The following is a 26,500-nucleotide window of genomic DNA, read 5'->3' on the forward strand; positions in this document are numbered from 1 at the left end:
CATGAAAGCTGGGTTTCACTAGCTAGTACATTAATCTACCAAAGGAACACATACAAAGGAATTAGGAGCTTTGGATATTAATCATGTAGACCAACATTTACAAAAGAATACAAGGCAAATTTTATTGGTTCTGCTTGAGAATTTCAAAACACCCTCTTTATATAATTTATGAAAAAAAAGTTGAAGCTGTATGCCTACTAGAATTTGAAATTAGAAAAATGCAAAACCTTCCAACAATTTTTCAACAGGTTATGTGGCAATAAACAATACCAGCGTTTACACAAAATGATTTTTATTTTTGAAGCAATCTTGCTTCCATATGAATTTAGGACTTCATCCAGTCACCTTTTCATTTTTTGTACTGTTAAAAAAAATTAAAATGTACAGATTAAAATGTTACGATTTTTTTTCTACTATTCCGATCCACATTCATCACACAGTACTTACTCACTGTGATAAATGGAAGCATTCTGTAACACTGTTGCCCAATCATTGTTTCAAGCCCTTTTGGTATTGGCTCCTTTTTAAAATGGACCAAACACTGATGAGCAACCCCCCTAAACTTTTACCACTGAAGTCACTATTATAGAGACTGCACTTTCATTGTCCAAGCTTACACTGTTCCAAAATCTTGCACAACACCCACAAAAGTCTTCAAGAAGATCACGTTTTTTTAAATGATTACCATGATGACCAGTTTATGAATGGAATGATGACTTCACACATATGAGTGGGTGAAGGGAGACGATGTGCAACATGAGACTAATCTGTAAAATAAAAGAAGAGTCCAAAATTAGTGCATGTTTTACCACCTCACAGTTTGTACATTCAAAAAAACTAAAAACCCAAGCATTAAAAAATTGTTATCTAAACTGCTTCAACAAGCCAAAAATTTCTACTACAAACTACACGTGAACGAGAAAGGGGGAGTAAAAATAAACCTGAACTTCTAAAAACTATCAAAAATTGTCACAAACTACTTACCAAGACAAAACACAACACACACCACAATCTGGTACAGTGAGACTTTAATATGGCTGGTGTCTCTGAACTTGTCGACCACCGCCTCTCTGCTTTCCACCACCATAGCCCTGATTACCTGGAAAATTAAATTTTTTATGTTAGCTCACACTGGCCTCCTGATGGAGAAAAAATTTTTTGAGAGTATTAAAACAAAACCTAGAATGAAAAAATTAAACCTCGAATGCTCTAGCTAAGAAAAAATTCCTGAAACACCTACAAGAAAAGATTATCCTCTTGAAGGGGATTCTCCCCCTTTCCCCTCAATAAATAAATTTTTGCCGAAAACATAGAATTTTTCCTTCAAGAGGAGCACTAACAGTACAGATAGTCTTGTCATTAGTAAGGTTACACAACTAAAATTAGCTACTTTTAGTAAAGCAAACTACACAAAAAAAGACAGAACAACTACTGCTGGGTATAGTATAAATAGTCATGCACTATACAGATTTTTAGGGGAAAAAAAACAGGTAAGAGGCTGCAAGAGAAACTTAAAATGCAAGCAGAGAAAAGGCTAGCTAAAACAAAGTTACATGACAAGAATATTATACCTTTCCCACGGCCACCTCGTCCGTATCCTCCATCATAATTATTTCCATATCCGTAGTCTGTAGTGGAAACAAAAACCCATCAGTACACCATCTTGCAAAGCACCTATCCATACACCTCCAACAATGAACCACTACAAACAGCATTAATATGCTGAAGGGAACATGGTCAGTAATCTATAGTAGGAATAGAACATGCAGCAAAATTAAATTTGCCACATGTTCTCCTAAAACAGATTTTCCAGAGTACAAAGCTCTTGCAGAGTAACAGCTACCACAATGGATTATTCAACCAAATTTTAATTATTCAATTCTTTATTGAAGGGCGAGGTTCAAACTGCAGCTGTTCTGTCTATGTTCAATGCTAATACACCTCTTTATTTAAAAGAGCATTGACTGGCCAAAGAAAAAACATGAAATCCCAACTTTTCAGATCCAGTTGCAGAAGTTTTGCAGGGGGGAGGAGGATATGGTGCTGCTACATGTCTGATTTTTGTCTACTCATACATGAAACCATCTGCTGTCAGTCAACACATCTTTTGCTCACATTTCAGAGCAGGGAATTGCACTCATTTGTTTGCTACACAGCAGCAACCATTAGTGTCGCAGTCCCTGGTGTTGTTCAAGGTGCAGTGTGTTTCGAAAACTCAAAAAATTACAAATTTGGCAATGAAGAATACCATGAGAATTTCTCATCACCACGGCAGCTAGACAAATTCAATTGGTCCAGCAGTTCATGCGACTAAAGTTTATTCATCCAAGACCCACCATGGAAATCTCATTTTTTCCTTTCATGGGGTGAGAAGAAAATTTAAAATTCAGCAAAATGCAGACTTTTGCTGTATCGATACCTTTGAAGACTCAATGCCGGAAAATAAAATTCACGAACAATTCATGCATGTTGCTAATTGATTAAAAATTGGAAAAAACAGTAATCCTTGTGGCAGTAGTTCCCATGTGCTAGAACTTAAGACACCCTCTACGGAAATTCAACATGTCTCCCTCAACACATTAACCTAGTGACCCACCCCATACAGACTTTCCCTACCATTCATTAAATGTAATAGTTTAATGCAAATAATGAGACATTGCAATTACAATGACCATATTATTTCACAATATTTCAATGAAGCTAGGATTTTACAAGTTACATACAAAAGTAATTTCTATATAACTTGAATCACAATTTAAAATCCACATTTTAGAACATTTGTGGTGATATGGGAAAAGGCAAATTCAATACTTCCTTTTTTTTTAAAAAAAAAAAAAAAGCAAATGTGAAAATTTTATCAATGTCATGCAATTTCAATTACATTCTGCTTTGAATACATTTAACTTTCAATTTTGAACTACCTTTCTCCACATCAGCAAATATATTCAATTTTATGCATACGGAAAAGCGACAAAACCCCTTGAGAGAAGCCATCAAAATTTTTGGCACAATTATAAAATTTCCACTCATCTACACCATTTAATTCTAAGCAAGCCCTTTCTACGTTCAACTAAATATGCAATTACTCCCAAACAAGGCATGCACTGACCTTACAAATAATGACAAGACATTGCACTGTAAATATATACACATTTAGTGTTCCAAAATCTTTTATGACAATAGAGTACATCACATCCAATTGAAATCGATATTAAAATTTTGTGCAATGAAGCATCTATCAATGATATTAGGAAAACTCCCATTTTCTCTTCAGGAATAAGCCTGTTATATCTGATGTTTTGCACACTACTATCATGCAGTGATCACAGAAATGCAACACACAAACTAGTGTCATGCACAAACTACAAACACTGATGAATAAAGAGAGTTACTGTACCGTAATTCCCATAGTTGTATCCAGTGTAATCATAGCCACCATATCCACCGTAGTTACCATATCCAGTTCCATAGTAATCATAGCCTCCATAACCTGGAAGATTTAACAAATTTTAGTGCCGGAACAAGACAAGTACTTTGTGCATTGCACTTAGCTTTACTAAAGATAGCATAAATATAGACAAACTACCATAAAAAGAACATTTAAAATTTTACAAATATGGGCAAACACTTCGAACTTTGATAATATGTTCTCCTGAAATTCAAGGTTGAAGGCTAAGGAATTTTTAAGTTTTATTGGCACCAGAAAAATGTGTTCCTGTAATTTTCTACATAGTTTTGAAGAAGTCTGAAACAAAAATCATTGATAAAAGGAGATTCTTCAAATGTAACACCACATGGTTCTCCAGCATTGAGGACTTCCTATAAAAAGAGGGTGCATGTACCATAACCTACTCAACACATTTTACCTCTAACATCTAAAACAGGACCATGTTACCAGTCGAAGTAGTCAAATTTCATGCAGATCCCTACAACCCAGAAGTAGATGGGACATAAAAAGAACAATTGAACACTGCTTTCCATGTTACAGCTGTCATCAATTATCTTATTATTCCCAATACCACACATTCACGTTTACTTACAGAAATTTTCTTACGTTAATTCTATGCAGCGGCTGATATAGACTAGACCTATTTTACAATTGGACTGGATCTAGTCTGGGAATCACTTTTCTTACTGCAATGATTAGTAGAATAGCACAGACTTTTCTTGGAAACCAAACATTTTCAATAAAGGAATTCACATTAAGTATTTTGATAAGCATGTGCAACATAACTACCCAAAACATACATACTCCACAGAGAACTTTTGGAGATATTTAAAGCAATATTTTGACATGCATACAGCACTGAAATAGAAGCACCACATTTAGATCCAAGAATAAGCAGTGTACTATCACCAACATGACTACAGAACCAAGGATTTAAGATATTCCTAAGGCTACACATATTTGGACTGGATAAGAAAGCCAGCCAAGGTTCAATACCATACCGAAATAGCAGTGCAAATTATAGTTCAAAACTATGGTACATGCTACTTACAAAACTACAGGCACAAAAAGCTACAGCCCAACTGACTATTGTTTCTTCCCAAATGTTGCCAGTAGCATGCGGTTTCAAATTACACATGCCTTACAGCCTGCAGCAAAAGCCTGCACAATTCTGACTATACTCATGCTACAATGACAATATCACAGGACACTGCATATCATAGGACAGAAAAGGAAATAATTCCGAAACTTGGGTAATGCATTAACAAGATGATATTCACAGAATGCAAGTAGGGTGCTCTGTTTCAGGACACGTCAAGCCACCATGAAGGAGAATCCACAGGAAATTCATATCAGAAAAACAGCTAGTCAACATTCTGGCCCTTTTGAAACTAGGGTGAGGAACAGATATATGCAGACATTTTTAATTTCAGGTTCATGTAATCGTTAACAAGCAGCAGGCCATGATTTAGGAATAGAGGTTATCACAGATGCTCTCACAAAGTTAGCTCTGGGGTAGGCAAAGGATGTGAATTCTGCATTTTCATCCTTAGGTTCTGTTATCACTGCCGCGTCTAATGCAGCATTCCCAATGTTATAATTCGAAGGAACAACCACCCCCTCACGCTCAAGGTAACCACTGAAGGTATTAATGTATTTAGCATAACAAGTAGCACAAAGGCAAATTACTAACCGTAATTGCCATAGCCTCCTCCATATCCCTGGTTGTAACCACCGTAGTTGCCGTATCCTTGATTACCCCATCCTTGGCTGCCCCAACCTACGAAAGAATGCAAATTTTAAATATAAGCTAGAATCCTAAATTGCCAACAGCAAGACATGGTACTTAAATACTAGAAAACCTACAGGCCATAGCAGAGCAATATCGAACCCCCTTAATACTTTTGGTTAAGCTTTAGTTATGTTGCCATTCACGTGTGCACTTATGTCTTTAAGGCAATGGGATTATTTTAAGGGTTTCAAGTCAACAATTAGCACTATTCGAAGTCTTTCTGGGTCACCATTCATGAAAATGACCAACATCCTAACCAAAAGATGTTCAACAGGACAACCCAACCAGTTAAAATTGCATTCCAATACTATACCCTCCCATGTATGTAATGTAGCTGTTCAAAATGCTGTATTCCTCCTACCAGATTAGAAAAGATCTCAGCAACTTATGAAGAAATGGAATACCTACAATTCCAATTTTTTAGAATACAAGAACCAATGGATGGCACCAATCCTAAAGAAAAACATGTCAATGCAGACTGCAAACAAAGTACCCATGATCCCTCCGAAATTTCAAGGCAAGAGAAGAAAGCAAGCAAAACATGCACTATTCGTGCATTAAGGCAGATTCCTAAGGCAAAATAACCCCAAAGCAACTATGCTTCAAACTGGGTAATGCTGGCAGAACAAAAGCCCATACAGCTTACACATTGTGGGTCTAGTTTCAATATATAAGGCATAGCATCAAACACATTTTAACTACTGATAAGGAGAATGTAGTGGGTTGGTGGCAAGTCAAAGTTCCGATTGCATGTAGTGGAAATGCACACTGGCAACCTCCTATGTATCTTGTAGCAGGTAATGGCACACGAGTGCTATGCAGAATTTTGTTCTGGGACAGCTTACCACAAATGCTTGGCACTCCACCACCTGTGTACAAGTGCAAGGGGACAAGTGTGTAGTTCTTAGTCTGAGGAAACTACTAAAAGTTAAAATTGGTATGGCATGTGCCATTATCAAAAATGCGTAGTGATCAATGACTAGGGTGGTGTCAATAAAACAACTCTCCCACACAAAAGATGCTGAAATTGTGTTGTAGTCTACTGTTGGGAATTATCAAATTTTCATTGGGATGAGATTCAGAAGTGGTCAACAGACTATCCTCTCAATGCATAATACCTGGTTATACCTAATAAAAAAAGACTGCAGACCCTTGCTGCACCCTTCATATTTCCCAAACTTATCTTCCATTGGATACAATATCTTCCATCTGGATTACTTCTTTGCCAAAAAAAAATCCTGACAATTGGTTCTGCATGTGGCTGGCAACTTCTTTCCATCACAGAATACAAACTTCTTCGTGCACACAATCTAGTTGTTGGTAGTGTGATGGCAAAATGTTTTAAAATGCAGAGGGGAGACACATTAACCAGGTATTGTTTCTATCTGTCTATGTAGCATTTGGAAATTATATATCTGCCAGACATTTAGAATGCACTAACCCATTGAGTTTTACAATGCGGAATCAAATTCACCCAATTAAGGCTTTCCACAACAAAGTGAGATCTCGACCCACTAACAAGACCCTTGATTAAAAAGGCACCTGGTGGAATTTTTGCTTCACTAGTTAATAAACCTTACCTCTATACAGTCTTGGTTATATTCACCAAGGTAGATTCCCTAGAAACAGATTCTACAACCAACCATTGAAAAATTTGGCATGCTGTACACATAAGCCACTCAGTACTGTACTTCTCCAAAGATTGCTCATTTCAGCACTTGCATCAGTCCATTCTTGTCAATTGAGACACTTACAGAAAGGAAGATAATACAAAAGACACTATTTGAAAAAGAGGCTTGTAAAAGATTCTCCATGCACAACAGCATCATTCCCACAGATCTGTTACATGGTAGTGAAGATTTCAACAAAATCATATCTATGGTGAAGTACCATTTACAGCCTCAGGGCAAGTTTGCATTATACACAACAGCTTCCATGCAGAAGCACCTATTTCAAGCAATTATTGGGGTAAATTTTCGTTCTCCAAGTGAAGCCTTTCAAAGAAAGCCAACTACAACTTTATTAATTTACTTTGTGCAAACATACAACAAATATTAATTCTGCACTGTTCAACTGTCAATTCTGTATTGATATGTCAAACTCCACAACCCTCTGCATCTTCTGGGAAATAGGAGGATAAAAATTTCAACTGACATGACAACGGCAATTTGTCAATCTACAGGACTTATAGTAATAAACGTATTATTTTGACCACACATGTAACCAGTCTGAGACAATAAGAGACAACCCTGTCACAAGGGAGGAATCACGAAATCAGTCACACTGTGTGGACAATCTGCAAGCAGTCCATTCATGTCCATCTGCATTGTACTACTGACAGGACCCAACTCAACATTACCAATAGGCAACAAGTTTATTTCGCAAATATAAATAAACAAATGCATTCACAGAAAACTGCAATTGGGGACAATTGAAAACTGTTGTGAAATTATGCCTGTCACAGTATCTGGTACATGGTGTATTGACTCAGCTGGGGTTGTTTTTTTCTACTTACAGAAAATGATAAAAAGGGAGGCCAGTCATTGGCCAATTCATGTGTGGTGGCTTTTTCCATGCTAGCCTTTTTCTCAGGTAGCTATAAAACTTTCATTACGATGCTGGGTCAAGAAATATTTAGACTTCCTGGAAGTATTACTCTACACAAGAGCATTACAGTAATGCCATAAGACTACTGCAGGTTTTTTGGGAGGTGAATGTGCATATTTGTGGAAAATTTGGCTCACCTAGAGGCAACACATTCCACTCTCAAACTGACCTTGCAGAACACTAACCAAATGTGATTTACCCACACAAAGCTCAGATCATGCAAGATCGTTCACACATGCTTGGATCATTCTTGAAAATATGCACTTTTAGCTGGGTGGATAACAAAATGCTGATTTGAACACCAAATTTTACCTCGACTAGGAATTGACCCTGAAACTGTTCACACCAAAGACAAAGTGTAGATTGTTGGGCTACATGGGAACTCTCTACCCTTCCACTGCAGCAACCCATGTAAGGTATTAAACAAGGAGAACAATGTTACAGGTAGTTTAACCCTGCCAAGATATGATAAAGTACAAGTTATTGGAAGGAATTCTGTAAACAACAATGACACGTTCTCTCCAAGAATCCTTGCACAATCTAGTCTGAGACCAGATTGAAGAATTTAATTAAAAATTCAACATTTAGCAACGTACAATCCTAGTTAGCCGCAACATACCTCCCTGCTGAGAATATTGATATCTAAAATGGCAATCCAATACAATTCAAGGTTACCCCATTGTGGAACAATAAAACTGGTAAAAATACCGAATCAACATCCAAAAGCCAAACAAGAAAATGACCTACAGAAACTATCAACTTATTACTGGTAAACATCTCTGGGAATATGACTACAGAGAAGCATGAAGTGAAGATTTTTGATGTGAAATTCCCACTTACCATACCTGAAATAGAACTAGTAGAGAACACCAGGTAGAGGAAAAGAAGTAAGCTTTACGACCAGACAACACAAGCAAGTTACGAATATCTGCCAATATGCATGGATATCCCACCTTTATGTACCATACTCTGCAACTAGACAAATATTAATGAACTATAAATCTTAAATCCTTGTACAAGTGCTCCTAGCCTATGCACCCATACTCTTGATTCCAGCCAGTACTTACTACAAATTAAACAAAGTATCAGGAAACCCCTCAATCTGGGAGAACCATGCATATGTACCATTTGTCTCACCTCCTCGTCCTCTTCCTCCTCGGCCCCTTCCTCGTGCTCCTCGCACACCACCTCTCCCACCTCTAACCAGTGCATCAGGTTTAGGAGTTGCCTTCTTCACATCAACCTGACAAAAAATAAATACTTGTAATCCCACAAATATATTGACCATTGTGTGTTATATTACAGTGGAACCTTATTTCATATTTGCCCTTCATTACTCACATTCCTCAGTTCCAATAGACCATGTAATTATCTGAATTTAAAATTGTTCAATTTGGCTTCCAAGAAAAATATAAAATCTAGGTTCCACTGCCGCAAGCATTGCTGTAGGTAACGAAGGTTATGCACAAACCTTTTTAAATTTAAAAGATAATACCAGTCACAACTTCCTGCCTGGTCCAAATCAAGCAAAATACTACACAAATGACTATTATACTTCTTGCCTCAGTTTCTTTTTTAATTGAAGCTCTACTGTATAAACATTCAATCATAAAAATCCTTTGTTTGGAAGAGAAATGCTTGTAAGTAAATACTTTCTTGCTATCAACAGGTGTTTGCTCAGTTTGGTACTAACAATCCCATCTGTGCGAGCATTAGCGCAACAGTTGTTATATATTACACCTCTGTTCAGATTATTCCAGTTGAAACCATAAAATAAATGCAGTGAACCCCTGATAAACCAGTGGCTCAATCTGTACAGCAATGGCAGTCGCACTCTTCACAGTTTAAAGTTAACAAGATTATCACATCCAGAAGTTTCTATGAATACAATGAGACCCAGGTTTAAGTACTCAAGTTTGCACTTGTTTTACATGGCATGAAATTTAAGTGCAAGGCAAATGTGAACGTGACATACGAATGCAAACACTTGCACCATCATGCATCAAATATAAATAAATCATCCTTTGCAGTTTCCTTCCTCTGGCTGGGTCAGCATGCATGTTTAATAGAAATCAGGTATCAGGTTCATAAACAAATTCCAGTCTAGTCTAATATAAAAAGTAGCTCCTGAATGGAAGTTTTGGAATTATTTAACAGGACAGTACAAATTGCAGTAGAAATATCAAGAGTAAAGTTAAAAAGACTATACTAACCTCCTTGCCATTTATTGACTGTTTAGGCGTTTTCAATAGTTCCTGTACAACTTGCTCAGAATCAAATGTGATGAAGCAAAAACCTTTCCTCTGGTTCTTCTGCTTATCGAATGGCATTTCCACCTCTACAATCTGGAAAACAAGGGGTACTATGCAACAACCAACCCATTGTAAAATACATGCAAAAATTAGGTAAACCTATTTTTTTACTTTCGGACAAAACCCATAACTGACCACTTAAAAATTTACTTCCAACTATTTACAGCAGCACAAACTTATTTGAGTTAAAGCCCTACCATGCCTGGAAAATTTGAAAGGAGTTGGTAACAAGTTTTCGCTTATGAAATGAGACTTTCCATTGTAGTGAATCATCCACATGTATGGTTTGGAAAATCCATTTCCTATTTGCATATTACATGCGTAAGTACTGGATTACATTATGTAAACTTTACATCAATGTTTCAGCACAAAATATTGTTAACCTGCGGTAATTATATTCCTGTAGTTTACGGTTATTACAAGCATAAGAAAACATTTTCTTTGTGAAGTTTCAGGAGAACTCACGCTCCTTTCATGAGACATTTTTCATTTAGATTAACATTTTTCATTTAGATTAAAGATAGTTATAACAATGGTTAATTTTTTAAACAAAAAGGATCTGTTATATAATGTTGTCAGTCAATGTTACATTGTTGTAATATAGCAACTTAACTGAAAAAAGCAGTCTGTTTTATTTTTATTTCAGATTTCTTTAAAAATTATGAATTCCAAATATCAGGTAATTCCAATTCATCATTGTTTTCACAAAGTCTCTTGATGTTTTCTGTTACATCAAATTTTAAAGATGGTGGCTTACTCCATTTGTGAAAAAGAAAATTCCATACTGGATCTGTTACCATTTTCATCATTTAATTTATTCCAGTGTTCTTCTGCAATGAACGAAGCTTCCAAGACATTCAACTGTTTCCCGTTAATATTTTTAAAACCCTTCTCTTCGATGATATGAGTTGACAAGCCTGTTCTTGGGTTTAGATTTATAATGTCCAAATCGTGGTAAGAAGACTACACATATACCCCATCAGTAAATATTACAGACATGAGTTTGGGTCACATCTTGCATACCCTACACTTAAATGATTATTCACTGCACTCAAACTTTAGCAATGTGCTATTCTGTTTATTCAATTCTACATCATCCAGAATGCAATGATTTTATTCCTCTGCCATCCACACCCTTGTAGCAGCACAATGGTGCTACTGTGCTACTATGCCCCCTTGGTGCACTCTGCCCTCCTATCAAAACCAATGTTATTTACATGAATCATAAATTTTGAATTGCACTCAACACTTATTGGAAATCTCATGTATAAATGCAAACACTGCCATTTTGAAAATTTCTATTGGCTATGGAAATGCACCAAAACATTCTAAAAACCATAACTTTTCCATATAATGAAGGATCAAAAAGGAACACTGTTTACAAAATTTTGTAAGGTATTTTTCAAAACTAATTTAAACCATGCAACTTGATGGACTAAGGAACGAACTATGACTGATCTACATTCTTACTGTCAATATTGTTCAAAGATAATAAAAATATAAAAAAATGTTAAATAGAAAAAACTTCAAAATATTAGAAAGAGTTAAAATCTCATCTATCTGCATTTACTACAAGATTAAATAAAAAAGGCATACAGACTCAAATAAAAGGAACTCAATGTTGTCAATTTCAAAGAAAAGTGCAGAAGCATGTGAACAAAATATATGTACATATGAAAGCAAAATGTTACTTGTAAACTGTAAACACGAAATTTGTTTCTTTTGAAACTATTTTCAGACAAAAATAACAAATTCTGTGTAAAAAACATGAGGACTAAGCAAACTATCTGCTAGAAACTTTACATTTCATGTCCTATTTCAAAAGTAAACCTTTTAATAAGAAGGTTGTGTAATAGGTCAAATTCAACAAGTGTAATATGAGTATGTTATGGTGCAAAAATAATATTCCTCCCGTAATAGCCTTTCTATTTTTCAGGTTTGGAGTAGTTATGGGAGAAGCACAAGCCACTTTCACAATGCCAGAGGTTCAGGGTGTGATCAAGTTTCTGTTCCTCCAAGGAAAATCTACGAAGGACATTCACTGTGAGATGTAAGTGTCCTTCATACAGCACCATAAAACCCTGGAGAGCTTGATTCACGACTGGACATTTCAGCATTGAAGATTAGGTCTGCAGTGGGTGCCCTTCACCAGTGACAAGACTGGTCCAGCAACATGTGATGCTGAGCATGACATGATTCTTATGGATCAGCAAATATCAGCCAAAAAGATTGCAGAGATGATGACCATCTCCCGGGAACATGTACGATTTCATCATACATGATGTACTGGACATGAGGAAACTTTCTGCAAAATTGGTTCTGAAATGCTTGAACAAGTGATCACGAACCATAGGCCATTTTGGTTCTTGTTTCATGCTGGAAGATGATTTTTTGGCCAGATTAGTGACTGGATGAGAATTGGCTTCATATATATGATCCCGAGACCAAGGCTCAATCCATGGAATGGCACCACAAGGGGTCACCCCATCTGCAGAAGTTTTGGTTGGTTCTACAATAACTGGTGAGTAGGAAGAGACCCTTCTGGGTCAATTAATGGAGGTTAAGATTAAACAGAGGGAAATTAACGAAAGGCCTCTTGTTTTTGCAGTACACAAGGCCAACATTGTGATGGACAAATTCCATTCCCTGGGTTTTGAATTGGTTGAACATCCACCCTATTCACCTCTTCCCACATTTCAAAGGACATCATGTAGTGACGTGATGAAGCCACAGAGCTGGTTTTAGGAGTAATCAAAGAACTTATTTGCAGGGGCTACAGAAATTGTGAATAAATCTGTAGTAACATCACTATCTCAATTATTTCTGGGTATAGCCAGGAACTTATCAGCATGGTATGTATGGTTTTTAAGACCCATAACCATTTCAAATTTTGCAAACTTGTATAGTTTGAATAGCTTTCAAAAGAAAATCTCATGCAAAAGAGTTCAAGGAAAATATGTCAATTCCTTTTGGCCCAGGCAGGTGGGTCACTAGATTCCTGCTTCTGCTAAGAGTTCCAGAATTTCTGCTACTCTGTGGTGTCTGCCCCACAGTTTATAAATCTCTACCCAAAGTGAAATTCATATCTTCAACTTCCATATTCCATAATCGACATCTGAGTCATCTGCAGCTTGTACCTATGCATCACCAGTGATATCCTCTTATTGTTAATCTCATAGACAGTCCTCAGTTTCACTATCCAAGTCACATGAACTAACCTTCTTAACTATCAGTTCCATTTCGTATCTTCCGTATTCATAGTCATGGCTACAGTAACAGTTGGAACGCGAACCATGGGATAAGAGACTAGCTCCACGTCGACTTATGTACAGGCTACGAATACCAGTGGCGTGCCACGAGATTTTTAAAAGTGTTACCGGTTATCAGTACGACATTTAAGGAAGCAGTCTTAAGACTTTGGCACCTTTTCACCTCATGCCTCCCATGTCTTCCAAGTAGTTTGTATAATATTCTGGTATGACTGCAATTCAATACTAGATTTTAGTGTATTAATCAGGAAAAAAATGTTGGCATAAGCACTGAAGTGAAGCAAACATTGGTTGTTGACACAATAAACATTAGCCTAATAAAGAAATACGTAATTTGATACTTACAGAAAAACGGAAGTAATTAACACCGCTTGTTAATTGACAATGACCGACTAAGACACCACTCACAAAAATCGCACTGCATAGTCCCTCCCGCAAACAGTTGTTTACTTTTGTAACATGTGAAGCACCCTCCTTGCCCCCTCACCTCGCTTCCCCAATATTTCCTTCGGAGCCTGCAAGAAGTCCAGTTCTAGTACTCTAGCCCTATCTTAGTTCTTTTGAAACCAGATTTGCCCAAATGGTGAAACTTTTCGTTTCAAACAAGAATTATGTAGAGTAGATGTAATCTTCATCTGTTTCCTAACTGCTCCACTCCCATGTTTTGCTAAATCCACTGAAATCTCATTTCTGACACCACTACTATTTCGTATATTTTACGTTCCTTGCTCACTTTAAGGCTTTCGCTTTATAGGATAATCGTGACAATGAGGATGCATTGTGAATTATTGAAATAAAATTATTATTTCTTAGTGTATGTAATTATTAATTTTTATAATTATGTAAGTAAAATTATTAACATTGAAATAACCATCTCTTGCTGAGGATTCAAACCTACGACACCTGACGCTTCAGAGCATGCTAAGATAACAATCTGAAAATTATGCTTCCAAGTAATGTTTTCACCCAAAAACAAGTGCTGCTACCTCAAAAACATTGCTTCAATCCAAAATTATCCCATTCCTGCGACAACGTATGTCAATCTCAATCGGCCCTTTCAACAATTATCACAAATTCCTGTAGCCGAAATATTGTGTGTGAAATAGAATTTTAGGTTGACATTTTTAGGACAGCAGACTCCTTGACCATACCCATCCCTCAATACTCTCCTCCCCCATGATGAAGGACAAAGAGGACTTTCATAATTGCTGATATTCAGTGTAAATACAATATAAAACTTGGTAGTTTGCTTTCCGCCAGTGTGAGTGGACACCTTAAAAGGTAAGATACACCCGATTAGGTGACAGCTCCTTTCTGTCAATTTAATATGGCAAGACCAATCTGTATCCAGTAAGGATCACCGGAAACTGTGGCGGCTAAACACGCATGGCAATAACCTGCCTCCTCCTCCTCCCTTAAGAGAATTTGCCGCTACGCAAAGTCTTCCTTGCGGTGGCTCAGGGCCCTTTCCTCATGTTGCCTCAGAAAGGTACCGGAACAGTCCTCTTCGCTTTGCCGGTGTCAGAAAAAATGTCACGTTTGCAATATTTACTTTACGACAATATTACCAGTTCATGTATGTAATAATATTTTAAGACAGGTTCTTCAATTCTTTATATTTTGTTGTTACATCGGTTACATGCATCCCACGCCTCTGGAAAATTCAGTCAACTCAATTCTACAACCCCGGATATAACTACCCTTTTACCGGGAACCGTGAAAAATTTGGAAGGAAATCTGCCGAAAAATAAGTTTTTTGCACTCATCTAACAATAGACACCACACCAAGCTTGAGTGATATCCAATAGCTCTTGACCTCTACCTTCCCCTCCCCCAGCATGCCAATGTTACCCTGCACCAGACTGCCACTACCAAACTTGATGGGCTTGTTTTGCCGCTCTATTTTTGCTTGCACTTGGGAGAGAAGATAGAATGTGCTTGGATGTTATTTTGAATCGACCTTTGTTTTCTTGTCCTTTAAGAGCTGATGAAACTGGATTTGCGAGGGTGAGACGCCAGAGATTACTGTGCTGGACTTTCAGTCTTTGTCTATGTATATGGCAGGTCAAGCTCTTTCATCGTAACATTTCCGTATATCGGAAACATTTCTTTCATGGTGGAATCTATTTGACTGGGAAATCATGTATTTTTCAAGAGAAATAACTCAAACGCTCATTTGCCATTGCTTTCGCTACGTGAACTGCATGCTGCATATGTTTGATGACATAAGCCCCTGTCAGTGTTTCCAACACCCTTTTTTTTTCACTATGTTTACCTAAGCGAACCAAACCTAAGCTAAGCTAAGCTTATCGGAAATGGTTCATGGGGCTATCCGTGCATAATGTACAATTTCCACCGGTGACGAACGCAATAGTAGGTATTGTTCAGTGAAGAGGGTTGGAAACACTGCATAACCAAAGCGTGAGTCAAGATGTGGCCGCCATATTGTGTTAAGGAAGCGAAGAAAGGAATCATAAAAATGACTAACAGAAATTGAGTTGTTTTCATGTAAAAAGCATAATGGCACCTTAAAACTATGTTCTGCAATACACAATTGGTAAGTACAAACTATGTGAAACACAAAATATCTGTTACCGGGATAAGTTCACAGGAATGTTCGAAAACACAGATACATGGTGCCTGGAAGTCTGGATGATTTGTCCAGCTCTGACCTAGATTTCAGCAGGTCTCCTTGAGTTTCCAACTTCATATGTTTTTCCTAACTGTGCAGATGTCTTCATATTTGCCAAAAACGTTTTCCGTTGGCTGAGTGACTTCTCTTGCTTTTCCTCTCAGCAAGTGAGGGGGGCAGCGATGACAATTTTTCAGCCACTTAAGATAAGTTTAACAACCCTTTTCCCAGGAACTGTGAAAGGTCGTATTGAGAGTAGACTGTATACCACTTCTGAGGAACCTAAATGGGTTTTAGTGTGCATGAATGCAAAAAAAAAAAAAAATTGCGGGGGTCACATATGACAGCCTTGTCATTCAAAGGTTAAATTCACATGTTATGCAAAGTTTGATATCCTAAATTTATTATTGACGTTTGTTTGAAGACAATTTATGCACAGAGGCAAATCTGAACTAGACCCACAGTCTAAAGAGCGATCAAAACAACTATGTGCCTTCACTGTGTTTTGAACACTACAGTGGAACCCCAATTACGCATTCCCAGTTTTACATTTGCCTGCATTATACATTCCATCTTGATGGTCCCAACATAAAAAACATGAAAATTTCCTCAATTTTACATGTTCCCACATATTAAGTTATTAGAGTTTGGTCCCTTGAAAACCTTAAAATATAGGTTCCACTATTTAGTTGAATTAGTATTCTACATAAAATTTGATACTTTTGCCTATGAAAAATAATGTTTTAAAGCAAAAAATTTAGTGTCTACACATTACATTTTCCTACATATGAGCTTCACCTCATCAGTACATAACCACCACTGATTGTGACTCCCATAAACCAATGAACAAAATAGGCAGTGCCCTGCCCAAGTACCAAAGAGATCATTCCTTTCCCCACTAAACAACCCAGGTGTATATGATGCCCAATGTGAGTGCAACTCGCTACATTGGCAGATCCATCAGATTGTAAACGAGCGTATACAACAGCACTTAGCAGATGCAAAAAAAATCCCAACCCACTACCGGACTAGCAAGGCACCTTCAAGTTCAATAAACACAGGATCCAACAGTTTGTTAGGCACACATCACACCCTAATCTACACCAAAATCAAAGAGATGCATGCAATTATGCACTTCCCACACGAGCTGAATATAGACAGCGGCCAGGCTCATGTTTGGCTCCCACACATCACGTGCAGCACGAAATGGCTACACCAGCACCCCTAGCGGAAGTCACCCTAACAGTAAAGCATAAGAGTTCCCAAGTGGATGGTGTCAAAGGCCACCAAAACTACGAACATTGACAAGCAAGTTTCGCGGATATAACTTTAGTAACTCTTACATCTTATATTATCAAGTATCAACAGAGTTGTTTATTCCCCTTAACATGAATAATTTTATTTCATTTCTTTATTTTTCAATTTATTGCCTTTTCAAAAATCAAGATTTAATTCAATCATTAATGCACACCCAAATTATGCACTTATGAGTAGGTGGTTCCTACTAAAATTAAGCAATTTAAAACAAGTGGGGTATTACTCCAATGATTTTTGCTGATATTATTTTACATGTAATTAGGAAGAAAACAATTTGACCATAAAGCAATTCCTTTTCAACCCCCACCCTTCACCTGCCATTGCTTATGGCATTCCCAAAACTTGCAAACCTGGAATCCCCATGCACCTTATAATAGCTGGCTTCAATTAACCCACAGTCCACCTAACAAACTGGCTAAAAAACAAAATCTCAATTCAACCACAAACTAACGTGTGTTTTGCAACAGTGCTGACTTCTGGTGACTTCAATAGTGCAAGCTGACAGTGCAAAATTAGCCAGCATTGACATAGTACATATGTACAGTTCAATCCCCATTGACCTAGCGCTGCGTTCAGTTCAAAGATGGCTGACAAACAAGAATCCCTGCTGTAGATGTACAAGAGATAACCAGGCTACTTTCAGTTTGAGGATAAATTCTACAAATCAATGAGAGGTCCTTGCGATGGGCATTCCGCCATCAGCTCCTTTAGCCAACATAGTCATGCATCTGGCTGAAAAAAAAAGATATCCCACACTCCAGAACTAATACATCCGATATGGAAATGTACGCGGACGACAATAGTCATACAAAAAGACAGAACTCCACCTTCTAGTGAACAAGCTAAATAGGATCCGTCTCAACTTCACCGTAGAACAAGACAGACATGGTAAAATCAACTTCTTGGGCATCAGCCGTGCACTTAAATTCAAAACCACTTTATACAGAAAACCAGATGCGGGCAACCAGTACATACATGCAATAGCATTACAGGTCTCATTTTATAGTTTGAAGTTTAGCTTAGGAATATATGGATTTCCAATTTTCAGTTTCTGTGCAATGATGAGGGGGCCAGACATTCAAAAGGAGAGGCACGTACCGCCACCATTCAGCACCACTAGCACCGGCCCTGCCATCAAGTTACACACTCAAGAGGTCCAGCAGGAAACCTACAATTTTCCCAAATATCAAAAAATTCAGTTTCGATACAATTTGTTTTAAATTTAAGATTTTCTACCAAAATTGTGGATGGAATTACATGCACTTTTTATCATGAGTTCCCTGCAAAATTGATCTAGCATCGACAGGGCATAAGTGCAACTGCTTATACATTGTTATATATCCGCCCCATAATGGTGGGTGTAGGAACATCATGGTGGCCATAGGGTGGGGACACTACAAATTTCAGTAAAAATTTGATTCCCTTTCACTCCTCTTGAAGGATTTTTTTTAAAAATAAAAGCTTTGAATTTGGAGTAGAGTTCGTTTAAACCTAGCCCCCCCCCCCCCCCCCAAAAAAACAATTAGTTGTTTGGGTCCATTCAAGACCAAGTGAAGATATCCACAGCCAAATATTGCAGTTGGTTAGTACTCAAGAGTTCATTTGACGGCACATTCTTCTGGCATGTCCACACAAACACCTATGTGGAAAAACAAATTTAATTTTAAATTTTAAACTTCTTCAGCTACAATGTAGACTAAAGCAGAACTACTTACGGTGCCATATTGTGAAAAGAAAGTCTTTATGTCATCATCTGACAATTCTGGAACTAATCCACCAACAAATATCTTCCCGTGCCTGGCTTTAGCCTTCTTTGGATCCACCTTTTTGTTGTTGATAATGTGGTCACCAGCAGACAACACCTGAGGAAGAAAAAGCATAATTACCATCCAGAATGCAAAAATATTCACATCTACTATAGCGTGAAAACAATTTCTCAGTTTAGATCTGGTATAATTATCTTCAACTGCATTCAGAAGCAGGACTGGGATAACATCATTGAAAAACAAGACAAGTAATGACAAGATGTATGCAAAACTACGAACTTACTCCTGGCATTACATGTTAATTCACTGTTTTGTAGACCTATTGAAATTTGTGCAAATAAAACTACTAGATAGATATATATGGTTGTTAAGTTAATGTATAAGTACTTGACTACATTAACCATTCCTAAAGTTTCAGAAATCTTATTTTAGTACTTTCCTATCTGGTCAAGATAAGGATGCATGCTTGACTGCAGAACTTGAAGGCAATGTAGTTTGAAATATAATCATGCTCGAAAGTATGAAATCAGTCTGCCTAGAACTTTACAACCCTTTTAATTAACCCCCCCCCCCCAATCTTGTTTCGATTAGTTGTGTGTAAACAATCTCTTCTCTAATTTATATAATAAGCCACCATAGGAGGAACCAAAACTTATTTTGAAACAAAAAAAAAGTAGTTCCCAAATCACTATGTAATTTTATTGCATTAAAATACTGAAAACTTTATCCAGACTACTTCAATACTACATTACATACTAGATTTGAAGGGTCACAACCATCACAATTTCAAATATTCATTACAAAATACAAGCAAGCTACACTAAGGTTCACTTTGGAAACTTCTTTGTTAAGCACACTACAGACTCAAAACACCCAAAACTCACCTTGTCTATTGCTTCTGCAGCTGAAAATACTATGAAAGCAAAACCACGAGATCTGCCTGTGTTTGGATCTGTTTTGACATTTATACTCTCTATATCTCCATATTTGCTGAAGTGCTCCCTCAGTTCCTCTGAAAAATTTAAAAATATTGTTATACCTTTCTTACCTTACCAGCTGCTTGCTTTACTAACAATCCATATACCATCTACAGGTCACTTTTCAAAGTATGCAATTATTTTACACTTCCAAGACAAACAATCAATGTTAAGAAATTAAGTGAGTTTATTCCATTCCCTCTGTCATTGTTTTTATACTTTATAAAATTTACAAATTTCTTTAGGCAAAGAAAGTGTTTCTTAAGGCCTACTTCTGGTTTTGAAATAAGGGATTGTGACCTGATAATTTTGCAAAGATTTCCCCACCTGATATCTTTCAATTGAAATTAATACCTAAGCAGCTACTCCAACTTGGCATTTCACTCCATCACCATACTAAGCTATAAAATATTAAAAACTGAAACCCATATGTCATCTTAAAAATACACTGGATAATTTACACTTATGCAATACAAGGAAAAAATACAACCAATCATTCACTCCCAGTATTTTGATGCCCATGAAGTGGGATTATACATATAAATTTGCAGATTGTCCCACCAGCCTTATGGAATGCCAGGTACAAAATTGAAATAAGGCTGTATTGAAAATATTACAATTTAACACCTGTATCAACTCCCAAGACTCAAAATGCTTTCAAAAATTAAATTTACTAATCTGTCTGCTAGCACTGATCTATAGATATGCTTCAAGTACAGTATAACAAATTATCTTATTAACATCCTGATAAAAGGTTAATATAAATTAAAAACTTACTATCTGTAGTTTCCCAACTCAGTCCTCCAACAAAGAGTTTCCTGAAAAAGATATTTTTAATTATTAGATAAAAAACATTAAAAGATCCACACCATTTTTAAAGCAAGGAATGTTAACAATGTTATGGCTTTAGTAATGTACTTTACCATCTTGAATAATACCTTGCTCATTACAGCAGGTTCAGCAATGACTACAGCCAAGAAACTGAGCCACAACTTTGCAAACGCCTCTGAAAAATCTTCCAAGAAATATTTGCACAGTAATCTGTAAATTTAAATGCTGGATATAGAGTGGAAAGCAATCATTATGAACAACTCAACTCTAAGTTGAACAAACTTTAACTTTCATGTGAATACAGGTGAGGTACCATGGCAAGAGCAATGTCAAGAAATGTCATCAAAAACTGGACTACACTAATTGACCAACGCTCTACAAAGTGTAGAACAATTACTTTTTCAAGACGTCACCACAAGAAAGAACCCAGGAATAAATACCATGGGTCAGCCGCTGGATGTCATCATCTTTGCATCTTGCCTATGAGCGTCACACCTGGAGGAGGAGAAGTTCAGTTAGTTTACAATGACAGAACAAGCAACCTGTTAGAAACCAGTTCTAAAGCTGAATAGTATTAAATACTCCTCTGCTGGATGTAGTCAAATAGTAAACAGCAATCTGTAAATCTGCTCTGAATGAAAGACTAGAAAATGTATTAAAAAGAAATTGAATTTTCTTACAAGGGCTTGCAAAAACTTTAATCTTTAATTTGTTCTTTCATTCTTTTCTATTATTAACTTAAGCTTCAAGACATCTGAATCTGAAACAGAATAGCAAAACTAGACAAGATCTCTATTGTTAGCTTTACAAATTCATTCACAACTATAACAAGAGGACAGTTGAGGCACTCTCATGAACACATGAGAATCACAAAAAGCACATTAATGGACATTAAACAAACCCCAATTGTAAAAATCAGGCACAATAGCAAGTTGCATTTTCAATAAGAATATACATGATGCGTAATTCCCCAAAGCTCAGGTATTCAATTTTATGCTTAGTAACGATACAGATTTTATAATTACAGGCAATGTTAGTTCAATAATGACCAATACAATTAAAAATACACTTTTCTCACTTTAAAAAGATTTACAAAAAAATTGTAAATAACAACCACCAATTAAACACAGCACAATAAAAGTTTCACTAAAGAAACTAATTCATCACATCTTGGAACTTCATGCTTTTAGGACATTGAAATTTTCATAAGGATGACACCTGTCTTTCATAAAAATTCAAGTTAGAAATCAGAATTTGATAATGAAGGGGAAGAGACATTTACAAAACTCCATTGGCAAATCTCCTTTCAATGCTGAAACAAAAAATACCTATAGAAAACTAAGCTAATTACTAAAAATCAACACATTGATAGTACACAAAAATCTCCAGTAAGGCAACATTTTTTTGTAGTAACCATTGAATTGACAGGCGCCTATGCAATGAAAAATTGATCATGTGACATTCAAACTTAACCCCATCCAAGAACAATTAATTTGCATCATGTATATTCGAACTAATTGCTCGGGAACATGGGAGTGTAAAAGAAACAAAAAACAGTTCCAGCTGATCTCAAAATAAAGTTAGGAAAATGAATAGCAATGCCATCAAGAATGTCTAATAAAACTTTGTGAAAGCCAATCCAGAATATAAATGTGCAGAGCAGAGCTTTCACAATTAATACATAAAGTTAGGTAATTATGATGTTACCCACTAGCATCCACACCACGCAAACCCCTTCTGATCATTTTGAAACAGCAATCTTTACATATATTCTTGAAAGTAGGCAAGCTGAGGAATGTGTGCTGGATCAACAAGAAATGGATGTAGCATAGATCCAAAGATTGCTGGGGTGATTTAGCTCAAACATGCCGTGGAAAAGTTTGTAAGTGTGCAAGTATGATGTATGGACAGTTAAAAAAAATGAGGAATTTATGACAAAGGAATTATTTTTTTATATAGGTATTGTGTAATTTTGATATGAATTTTTTCCCCCAAACTGCCTAAGAGAGGAGACAAGTATGTCTCTTCTAAACATTATGGAGTTGAAAAATCACCGCAAGGTGTTCCAATGTGGACTGGTGCGGCTAATATGTTACATGACATAAGTACGAAGACTGATTACCTTCCTAAATGCTTTCATTAGGTTGGGTTTTTAGAATTAAAATTACTTCGATAAATACTTTCCAACACCTGATCATGTAGTTTCTGGTCCACAATTTTCTGCGGTCCTCACTACCTGGTGACTAGTAGTCTCACCCATTTTTAATTTATTAATGTAAAATAACTTAGTAATTTCAGCAACACTGCCAACGAATATAATAAAATAGACCTGTCTGCTATTCTCACCACCTGGTGAAAATAGCCTTTATTAATACAGAAGGAAACTTGTCTCACTGAAGGACTGCTCTGCAACAAGGAATTAATTTTGGACATTACCAAATTTTGTGGTTAGTAAAACCAAACCATGTATACAAGTCAGTAATATTACACAGACCTAAGTTGCGAAATGCAAGCCATAAGTATGACCCTTTACTGTCTGGACAATGTGTTTAAAATACAAGTTTGTTTTAGGTCTACTTTATGCTCAGGACTGAACATACAATTCAAAGTACTATGCCACAGGGTTGTGTTCTAATCCCATGGTAAAGTGGGTCTCGCTTGAAGAAACCAGTCACGAGAGTCCTATGGTGCTCACGCTGCTAGAAGCAGAACTATTAAGTCAAAGTAAACTATGATCACTGGGTTTGATTGCCAGTCTTTCAACACTACCTTCCAACTGCAACTTGCAGGAGGTAGAATAAAGGGTAAATGTCTTATATCGGACACACATTTCTAACTCATATTTTCAGTCTGAGGTACAATATGTTTTGAGGTATAATATTCACAATTTCTGTTCACTGTGTGTGAAGGTAAGCATAGGCGTAACCTGGTGGGGGCAAAGGGAATCATTTTCCCTATCCAAAATTTATAGGCTAAATACATAAGTATTTTTAATAAGATTAACTTTTAATGCAAATTATTTTTTTATCACCCTGTCTCTGAACTGCCCATCCCAATTTTTCCGTCAAGCATTAGTACCTGTATATAAAATTTGGGTGAAATTGAAGGGGGGGGCATTGCACGAAATTCGCTCTTGAATTTAGTCATTTATTTTTCTAAAAAAATGACTATACATAAAATACATGATCATTGATACACTGATCAGAAACCTTACTTAAATGAAAGCTTACACTATCCTGAGCAAATGAAATAAAACTGAAGTTTCTACGGCAAACCCAAGAGAAGATACTATAATTTATAACCTAATGCGTGTCATTCAAAGTGTCCATGTGGCATACAGGGAGATTTTTAAAAACTCGTACTTTCTGAACGCCTTGACCAATCTCAAAAAAGTTTTAATTTTTCTAATCAGCATGAAAAGTTCTTTAAGTCTACCGAATTTCATCAAAATCGGAGATGGTGGGTGACATGGCCTGGATGATTTGACGTGGAATGATCCTGCAGCATTCCATAGTGACAATACCTCCACGAGAAACTCATTTCCGTAAGCAGTTTCTCCTGTAAATTTGAAGAAAAGTGTCTCCGATATAACAAGACATTTACCGAATAAGGAATGTGAAGCATAAGGGGGCAAAACAAATTAATCGGGACTTCGGATGGCAAAACAAATTAAATCGGGACTTCGGATGGCACAACCTGGTCTTGCTGATCAGACCCCCCCCCCCCCCCCCGGTTAAATATTTTTAGTTTATGAATCTTCACAGTTGTTCTAGCTCCCGGAAATGTGTTATTGTGAAGTAGGAAATGTTACTGTGAATTAAGTCCGTTATCTTACCATGTAGCAGACATTCCAAAACAGCTGTTAAAACTTTACGTATTTAGGTCAGGTTTCGTACTGGTTAAGTCATTATAGACATGTACATGTTCTTTTCATACAAGTGCATAGAAACTTTTTTACTAACAAAAATTGGCGAAAGTTGTCCGAAATGGGAGGTTTTTACTTACGCGAGAAATCTCTTTCCATCGTGCGCTGGGAACAATTTTATATTACGTAAACCATCAAAATCTGGCTATTGAAAAAATCAATACTCAAAGAGGTACAGTGGGTCAACCACCCGCAAAACTTCCACAGTACATTTCAGAATTATGAAAAACTCCTGACCTTGAACCTCCCAATCCTAACTCCGGTTAAAAATTACATTGAGAGTACGCTCAATCATCTTCTCTATTGGTAACCACTTTACTGTACTGTGCAACTACCCAAGTGCAATCCCCATTCCCTATACATACAATTACCTCGAGTAGCAGAAGAGGGTGCAAAATGCTACCACATAAAATGAAACATTTTTGGCTCGTGAAAATGATGACCCTCACTTTAGTAACGTGGCTGGGATGCTTTCAATTTACGATGAGCGGGCGAAAAAAAATAAGTAAAAAAGCAAATTATCTCCTACTGAAAGTTTCAGGATGGAAAATTATTTTTCTTGAGTCTTTATCAACAAATGCTTAAGAGGTAAAAGTATAGAACATTTGAAAAAAGATCAGCTGGAACAATAATTTTTTTAAATTTGCAATTTGCACTTAAGGCAAATATTGAAAGCAATCATGCCTAACTTCACATCACAATCAAACAAATTCAATACGTGCCTCATCTATCCTACAACTCATAACATTGTTTATACACAGAAACTGATTCAAGCGTGAAATTCTGCAATCATCAATATAATTAGGTCCCGCCACGTCATAACCCGAAAATAATTTACGAACAAAAAAAAGGTTAAGGCTTGTTAGCTATCAATAGATTTAAACAAAACCTACGAATATTTTCACTTACACTTAAAAATATTTAGACTTCTGTTTGGAAAATCTAATACAATAGACGAGGTTAACTGAAATGCAAAATGTCTGCCTCGTGGCAAAATTTGTGAATCCTTTGTTCTATTTTCCGATGGATAAAATTTTTTACGCACCTTGTAAATTTATACTATACATACTCCTCTATGTAGATAATACGTCGTAGAACGTTAATTCTATTCCTTGACAATAAATAATTTCAATGATCAAAGGATTAAAACAGATGTAAAAACTCCATCTATAGCGCGTCGACAGCCATTTTGAACCAAACCTAGATTTTCGAAGAAAAAAATTTCTACTACTAATAAGCTAATATCGTTTGATATAAACGCGATCCTACGTTCAAAACAAAAACGTGGTGAAAAAGGAGCAAATTAAGGTAAAAATTATTCTTACTTATCGTCATCTCGGCCTGGTGCTTCTGCGCTTCCACTATCTGCTGGGGCATCAATACCGGCATCGCCATCCTGATCGCCGTCGCCTTCTCCACCATCTCCTTCGCCTTCGTTGCCTTCTCCATTCACTTGGTCATCTTGTTGCTGTTCGTAACCCTCACCGCCTTCTTGTTGAAACTCTCCGTTTGCCATTTCATCATATTCTTGATTTTCTGCCATGATTAACTTTCACAGTACCACAATAACGTCTTAACAGCACAACACCAAATGGCGAAGAGAGAGACGCTACCTTTCTTCTTC

The 26,500-nt window shown here is 36.7% G+C and overlaps 1 protein-coding gene across 12 annotated transcripts; it reads right to left on the minus strand.

The window, feature by feature from the left end:
• Positions 1-96: 96 nt before the first annotated feature.
• Positions 97-26,500, minus strand: sqd (RNA-binding protein squid). 12 transcript variants are annotated; one of them, XM_083131282.1, is made up of 11 exons: positions 26,202-26,500; positions 20,898-20,938; positions 20,028-20,155; positions 19,093-19,239; positions 10,061-10,192; positions 8,985-9,090; positions 5,142-5,228; positions 3,398-3,490; positions 1,572-1,628; positions 985-1,099; positions 97-767 (listed from the first exon to the last, which is right to left on the minus strand). In XM_083131282.1, exons 1-10 carry the CDS (start codon positions 26,417-26,419, stop codon positions 1,029-1,031), a joined length of 1,080 nt encoding a protein of 359 aa, XP_082987408.1. In that variant the 5' UTR covers positions 26,420-26,500; the 3' UTR covers positions 97-767; positions 985-1,028. The 12 variants fall into 12 exon arrangements, with proteins under 12 accessions (XP_082987408.1, XP_082987407.1, XP_082987412.1 ...); XM_083131281.1 differs by having other exon boundaries at positions 8,973-9,090; positions 26,202-26,499; XM_083131286.1 differs by lacking the exon at positions 5,142-5,228.

The sequence above is a fragment of the Lepisma saccharinum genome, chromosome 11 (assembly GCF_977018435.1).
Source record: "Lepisma saccharinum chromosome 11, izLepSacc3.1, whole genome shotgun sequence".
NCBI lineage: Eukaryota > Metazoa > Arthropoda > Insecta > Zygentoma > Lepismatidae > Lepisma > Lepisma saccharinum.

Excerpts from the sequence above, each read along its gene's own strand:
- sqd (XM_083131281.1), bottom strand. The coding sequence starts at position 26,419 with ATGGCAGAAAATCAAGAATATGATGAAATGGCAAACGGAGAGTTTCAA. Across the intron at positions 20,156-20,897 it reads GAGTTGGGAAACTACAGATA|AGGAACTGAGGGAGCACTTC; the intron begins GTAAGTTTTTAA and ends TAAATTTTTCAG. Across the intron at positions 10,193-19,092 it reads TCTTTTCACAATATGGCACC|ATTGTAGAGGTGGAAATGCC; the intron begins GTAAGTAGTTCT and ends CTTGTTTTCCAG.